The sequence below is a fragment of the Eurypyga helias genome, unplaced genomic scaffold, assembly GCF_000690775.1.
Source record: "Eurypyga helias isolate BGI_N326 unplaced genomic scaffold, ASM69077v1 scaffold23545, whole genome shotgun sequence".
In the NCBI taxonomy this organism is placed as follows: domain Eukaryota; kingdom Metazoa; phylum Chordata; class Aves; order Eurypygiformes; family Eurypygidae; genus Eurypyga; species Eurypyga helias.
In genome coordinates this window covers 1-7464 of record NW_010251099.1, presented here as the reverse complement: position 1 = coordinate 7464, position 7464 = coordinate 1, and the positions used below count along the sequence as shown (strand labels likewise).

At 59.6% G+C, this 7464-nt stretch overlaps 1 protein-coding gene across 1 annotated transcript; it reads right to left on the bottom strand.

Moving 5' to 3' along the window:
* Window positions 1-476: 476 nt before the first annotated feature.
* On the bottom strand, window positions 477-7359 carry AUP1 (ancient ubiquitous protein 1; the record flags this gene model as incomplete). The annotated part of the gene is made up of 10 exons (XM_010151906.1): window positions 477-569; window positions 754-917; window positions 1084-1230; window positions 1559-1664; window positions 2231-2297; window positions 3098-3171; window positions 5502-5574; window positions 5662-5849; window positions 6506-6656; window positions 7192-7359. Coding segments are annotated over 10 exons (1231 nt in total), but the record flags the coding sequence as incomplete, so codon positions are not given.
* Window positions 7360-7464: the final 105 nt, after the last annotated feature.

The window sequence follows — 7464 nt, the reverse complement described above, 5'->3', positions numbered from 1 at the left end:
GAGTGGCGGTGGTGGCAGCCACCGGCTAGCTGGGGAATGAGCCACGCTCAGAAAAACAGGCCGAAGCTACCTCCTTGGCAACATAGGGCTGCCTGGAGTCACCTAGGGCTAGGCCCTTCAGAAACGGGCGCTTGGAGCTTGCCCACCTTCACCTTCCAACCGCGGGCATATCCCTCATGTAGAGGGGAGAAGCTGGCTCGGGGTCAAAAAGCCACAGGACGCCAAAGGTTCAACTGATCCCCGAGCTTCCGCAACCTTCTCCGAACCGCCGGAGTGCCCCGGAGCGAAGCCGAGAGCGACGCGTGAGCGTGGCACCGGATGGGTTCTCCTCGGCGAGGCCGTGCGGAGCGGAGACCCTCAGTTTGGGCCAGGAAGGGAACGGGAGGACAGGAGGCAAAGCAAGGGCTTGGGGCGGATCCGGAAACTGCTGGGGACGGGGGTTTTGGGGACCCTGACGGGGCGAGGCGTGGGCAGACTCACCTCCTGGCATAGTCATACAACGCCCGCTTCCGCTCCTGCAAGGACAGATGCCGCTCCACGGGGGACTTTGCGAACTGCTTTGTAGCTGGCTGGAAGGGAAAGCACACGAGCCATCAGGAGACCTCAGCGGCCCTGCGAGGACCCAGCGTGCCAGGTGGGTCTCCAGCTTAAAATGCTCCGTTCCCTGGACAAGCCGGCTACTCCGAATGCCGGCACCGTGGTCTGGCCACGAGCTGTCAGATCGGAGGGGACAGTGGCAATCACCCCAAGTACCTTGGAAGAAGGCGCAGCTACGGAGCCCTGGGCGCCAAAAGCGGCGGCAGCCTGGGAGGTAGACGGGGCAGGCGGGTCAGTACCAGCCTCCTTACTTCCCGGGAAGAAGGGTACTCTCCCCTCCAGCAAGTTGGCAATGGTGGTATCCACACAGTTGGTCTGGGCTGTGGGGACAAAGAGGGTCTCTGTCAGAGAGGGAGGGGCTGCATCCGGACACCCGCCGCCACCGTGCTCTGCGGCGCAGCAGGGACGCCTTTCTGCTTTCAGGTGTCACGGAGCCTTGGCACGGAAGGTGACCCGCGTCCCTCCTGCTCCCCAGGCATCGCTTACCCAGGTCTATCCTGATGACCTCCAGAGGCACGTGGGGCAGCACCTCCCGGACCTGCTGAGCCATCGTTGCGATCCGCACATCCTCGGGAGCGACACCGGTCAGGCGGGAAGGCATCCTGGGCCGGGCTGCCGGGGGCTGGCTTGGGGCTGCAGGAGAAACAACAGTGAGCACGAGAGGGTGGCCTAAAGGGTGCACGGCCTCCGAGTTGCCACAGCTCCGCTTTCTCCAGCGGGGACCGGGGTGATTACGCCCGACTTGGGGCACATAACCGCGACGTCTGTGCTCGGGAGCGGCGGTCCTCTTCCTGTCAGCGGGCTACAGCCCCCGGCCTAAAGCACACAGGCAGCCCCGCTCCCCAGGAGGACGCCAAACGCCTCTCCCTCCACGCATGAACCGCCAAGAGCGACCGAGCCTCCCCGACGGCAAAGCCAAAGCGGCAGCTCCGTAGTCCCCGACGCTGCCCAGGACACCCACCTGGAGCAAAGGGGAGGAGCGACGTGTGCCTCAGCCTCTTCATGTGCTCCGATTTATCGGCTGCAGTGAGCCGTGTGGATACCACACCCAGCTCCACGGCCAAGAGCTGCAGAAACGCAAAGAGTCACATGTACACGACACACAGCACGTCTCACCCCCGGCGTTCCCAACTCGCTGGGATTGTATTGGATGTACAGGCCTGCGTGGAGCCACGGCGAGGGCAAGAGGGGACTGATTTCTCCAGGGCCTCGGTGGCGTTGCACGGAGCACACGAAGGACCAGGAGTAGGCAATATCATCCTGCCAAAACCAGGCTGACAGGGAGATACAAGATCTTTGGTACGGGAGCTGGAAGTACCAGCACATAAGGGGAAAGGTGGAGGAGCAACCGCTTTACTTGATGTGTGGTGTTAGGAACGGGGAGCGAAAGGTTTGAACTAGATGGGGAGAACCACCACAACTGGCCAAAGGATAAATAGGGGTCAGCAAACAGGCCATGAAAAAAATGAATAATGATAAGGGGCGATAAATTTGGGGCAGAGTTCCCATCATACAGACACACCCATCCGGGATCGCCCTTTGTGACTCCGCTTGCAGCCCGCTCTCCTCCGCGACCGTCCCAAATGGTAGCGGTCCTACACATCCCCCCACCCACCCCCCATCATCCTCCTACCTCCTGAACTCGGAGCGCAAAATCCTCGCTCGGTTCTTCAGCTCGTCTGGGGACAGGTGGCATCCACCTGAATGGGGACAACGGCACTGGGCTGACCGTTTCGGGGGCCGCGGGGAGCAAGCACCCCCGGCCAGGATGGCCTCAGCTCTGCCCGCTCGCCCCAGACCGCACCCCACCAGACCAGCGCCGAACCTCCACATCAGCTTGCAAAATTAAGGGCAAGGCATGGCTCAGGAGGCAGAAGGGCTCCCGGAAATCGGTTAGGACTCAAGCGTAGCATGCACAGCATCTCCTAACGGAGTTCCCGGAGACGGAAGCCACGTACGGCTGGGAAAGCCAGGGCACAGACCTCTTCTTTGCTGAAACACCCCAACCCCTGACTTCAACTCCGAGCCCTTTCCGCTGCCTGGGAACCCTTATCACGCCAACGCTGCTCAGCCAGGCTGGGCTCACCTGGGCCCTAGCAGGTGTCTGAATCTCCGCTGCGATTCCCAAGGGGGCTGCAGGGAAGAGGCAGACTCTGGGGGACTGAGCTGCCTGCAGGGAATCACTCACGGGACCGAGCAAGCGCAGGGCAAATCACAGCAGGGCAGCTGTATTCCAAAATATTCCTGGCAAACTTGACATGCAAGCCCCGAGACTCCTCTCCTTTGCTACCTGAGGGCGGACACCAGGAGCCCTCTCCATTTCGGAAGCTGGTCCAGAAGCTGGACCTGGCACGGACCGAACGATGCTGAACAAAGCCACGCCGAGAAACCGCAAGGAGGGCGCGCAGCAGCACGGGCCGAAACGATCCCTTACTACAGCGGCAAAAACATCTGCCCCGCTCCTAAACCCTGCCCCAAACGGAAGAGAGAGAGGTAGTACCTTACTTGATATACTGTGAAGGGAACAAAGAAGGTCCAGAGCAGCTCTGTAATCCAGGAGGAGTCAGCCACACTCTGGGGAAGAGAGCACAATGAGATCGCGGCCCACGGAACACCAGCTAGCCAGGTCTCCGCCGGGAAAGCAAGCGGGCGGAACGCAGCTAAGCCACGGCAGGGAGTAACAGGCGGGCAGCGATGGAGAGGGCTGGGAAAGAGGGAATGGCGAACCCAACGGGCAGCAAGGACAAGTCATTTTGCCAAAAACAACCTTTTCCCTAAGGAGTACTGCGACGCCTGCCCGCAGAGCACTGGAGCGGGCACTCAAAGCCGTGGGCTCCGCGTCCTCCCCCACGGAACGCGGCCCTGCGCAGCTGCAGCGTGCTCGGAAGGCGGTCTGACTGTGAGCTGAATAAAGACCTCGAGGTCCCCCCAGCCTTCACTTGTAAGGAATCTGCAGTCGCATGGGCGGTATTCTAGGATTTCTGTAGGTGGTTACTTGACTCTGCAGCGACCAAACTCCCCGCACGCTACTGAGAACCCCATCTCTAGATCCACCGCTCGCCGTGCAGCTGCCTGGCATTCTTTCCCACCTGACTGTCCTCAGCCAAAGGACAGGCCTGTGCCTGGTTTGTTCCACGAGCCTGGAAAGAGGTGCTACACACGAGCCAAGCCCAGAACCCACAGTCATCAAGGGCAGCATAAAACAACCTCATCTCCAGAATCAACAGACCCAAGAAACCTACAGTCCAATGCCTTATGGTGATCCCGATAGCCAACTTCAGTTACGCTGTCCTGCGCCACCGAATGCCTTCCTTGGAGGGGTTCCAGCCCCTTGGAGCTGGAGAAAATGCTTTCCTGAACCCTAATCTGGCGGTTTGCTCAGCCCAGTGCCTGACACACCACAGAAGTGTCTAAGAAAGATTTTCATAAAGCACTGCTGGAACTGCTCAAAGCAGCGCACCTCCGGTCCTCGGAAGTGTCGGATGGTTTCTCCCTCGCATTCACGAAGGGAAGGACATGCAAACGCACAGCTTGGCACATCTCCCTGAACTTCTCCGAGGAGCCAAACCCATAAAAAGAATGAGGTATTCATTACACACAGTCCAGATGGGGACAGCTCTCCCACTTCCCTGGAGCAGTCATTCCTAAGATTAAAGTAGCCTCGTTGTTAGAAAGCCGCATCTTAACCCCAAATTTGTGCAGCACCACCAGAGAAAGAAGAATTCTCCATCCTTAAGCCTCTCGGCCGCCGTGCAAGCTGCTACCCGCCACAAGCTCCCTGCCTCTCCTCCGAGAGGCTAGGCTGAGGGCCTCGAAGCGTCGCCCTGGATTCTGCTCCGTGCTCTCGGCCTCCTTGAACTCTCTCCCGCGGCCCCACGTTCTTGGCAGCAGGGTTACCAGAGCCTCGCGTGTTTTAGCGTCTTCCATCAACTGCGTGCATCCGGCTAACCTCGCCCTGCCAGATAGTCCTCGTCACGCTCCCCACGGGCCACATCAGGCCTGCAAGCGACAGTCGTTCACCGGCAGCCACCGGCTGTTCCCTGGATCACAACCGACAACCTGGCTCCCACTGACCCGAGCTTCGCCCGCAGCGGTCTCAAAGACTCTCATTTGCAGTGCCGACAACAGTGCTAGGAACCAATTCCTAACAGATTCCAACCTTAAAAATATCTGCAGGCTGATGCTTTAGTACAGGCAGCCACGTTTGGTGACCTGCTGTTAAGGGACTTTAAATCACCGGGCCCTACTACCCTACAAAGATGGACAAGAGTCAACTGCAATGCCAGACAAACAAACAACGCGTCTTTTAATCAAGCAGATCTGGAAATCCTATCAAGAAAGAAGAAATTCAGGAAAATCTCACTGTCAATACGCTGAGCACCGCTGTGCTGCAATCTACTCAGCGGCACCAGGGGCGCCGTGAACTCTGCCCCTGTTCCCGAAGCGAGCGTCGCACCGCGCTACGTAGCTGCATCTGGGAGGGGCGAGCTCCAGAGCACACTCCAGGGAGCCTTGCCTAACCTCTGGCACACCAGCCGCTCTCCAAGGCGACCGGAGCTACTCTTTCCGAGCTCTTTAACAGAGGGAGCTCCTGAGGAAGAGATGAGACGCGGTGATGCTACCCTCACGGAAGCCAGACGGCACGCTGCCAGACAGCCGAACCGCTAAAACCTTCACCAAAACTGCCAGCGTAGGTAGGAGAGTATCGACGTGGCGGAAGCACCCTGGGAAAGGTGCCCGTAAACCAGCATCAGCACTGAGAAGCTGATCCTCGGGGTGACAGGACGCGAGGCTGGGCTGCACTACCCCAGGCTTTCAGAGCAGAAGCGGAATTAACGGCCTCGCCACGACCCTCACGCAGCGCGCACCTCCGCAGCTCCTCCTGCCCTACGTCCCTGACTCACCACAGTGATCAAAGGTCTCTGAACTTGTAGGGCAACTGGCTGAACCACATCCAAGACTGAGAACGGCCAAGAGCTGCAAAGGAAGAATTCAGCCGTGAATGACCCCAGAGCTAAACCAAAGTGACGACAGCCCCACCGCAGGAAGACCCGATCCTGGCACCTGAAGCGGAGCAAGCCGGCCCGGCCGTTGGTGGCAGCCTCCTCCGGGAACAGCAGCAGCGGTGGGTTTCCTCGGTGGGACGAATACACCTTCAGGGAATCCACCAGCTCTGCTCGGCTTCCCGTTACGCCCAGCTCCATGAATCCCCGTGACCAGCAGATGAAGCCAGGGGCACCGTTCAGCGCAGGCTGCAAGGCAAAAGAAGGGTAAGGAAGAAAAGCCGTTCTGTCCTCCCCAGGTGACGGGGGGGAGACAAAGTTCCTCCCTGCCTCTGGGGGCCGAGGGAGCCAGCTGCACGCTGGCAGCAGAGAAGACGTACTGCCGGGCTTCAGGGAGTGCTCTGACCCTGATTCCCTCGGGATTTAATTCCTAATCTTCAGGTCAGACGGCACCCTGTCCTCCCGAGAAACCAACTCCTGACCTGCCCTGGGTGACAGCTGTGTTCCCTCCAGCAGCCTGACACGGTTGGCAAAGGATACGCCACTTCCTTGCCTGGAGACCGGTAACTTGGAGCAAGCCTACTGCTTTTCAGGGCACAGGCCCAACCAAGGTGCTCCCAGGCACGCTCGGAGCCTGCCGATTCAGGAGCTCCACACGTAAGGAATTTCACAGGTGGCGGGCCCCAATGCTGCGGGAACACCCCACAGCCACCCCTGCTTCTGACACCACCCACCTGAGAGACCAGCAAGACGCTAGGGTTTGCCTACTCTCTCAATAAAATCAATACCCACTGTAACATTTCCTCTTCCTTCTCACCCCGTTTCATTTCTGAACCAGCTCTCCGTGCCCTCCTCTGGCAGAGGGCTGCTTCCAGGCCTGCCAGGCTGGCCTCCAGGTTACTCACCGTATTGCATGAGGTCAGGAGGTTGACGACGTTGTGATCGAACTGGGTCACGTGGTTGGCAATATACACCCGCACGCTGACATCACGAAGCTGGGGATCGCTTTGCCGCACAAATAAGCCCAGCACCGAGCACATCACACGTACAATAAACCTGGGAGGCGGGAAAAGTGGTTTCCTTGAGTCTTGCAGTCTGAGCCATGGCCGGCTTACGCACACAACACCCACAGAACAGAGACCCGGGGATTCCCGTGACGTGCAAAAGGACGCTGGTACAAAATGCAACAATATGCCACGTGCCCGGGACAGAAACTTTTGGGAGGCTGCAGTTGGGGCTCAAAGCTGCCTGCAGAGCTGTAGCTGCCGCAGGAAGCGTGGGGCAGCAAGCCACACACGGAATTTCTTAGCAGGCCACCCAGCTGATCCAAGTGTTGCAGATCAGCCCTTGAGTGCCCCAGGGGCAATGGCCGGCTGCGGTCCTGGCAGACGGGGCCCCTTCGTGAGTGCTGGGGACAAAGAGTCCCGAAAGCACAGCTCCCCATAAACCTCTGTGTGAGCCAAGACTCCATGCCCACAGGCCCCACGTGGGTGAGGGCAGCCGTTCTGCCCCACAGAATTGCCTGCGCCCCGCATCCCCACCCTGGGCAACAGCTAGAGCTCTGCCCCTGGGGAGCGCCGGGCTCACGCACCGTCGCAGCACGCTGTCGGGCAGGGCACAGCTGACCAGAAAGACGTGTACGCCGATGAAGAGGCGCAGGACGAGGAGGCAGAGCCCCACGGGTGCGTAGAGCAGCAGGGCCAGGAGCAGGAACCCATCAGTCGGAAACCTGAAGGGCCAAAGAGCAAACGCAGACAACCTAAACACGGCTGGGATGTATACGGGATGGCCAGATCCCCAACTACCCACGCAGGTCCTCCCTAGGAACCACCCTGTGTTCCGCCGGCGAGACACCCGGCCCACC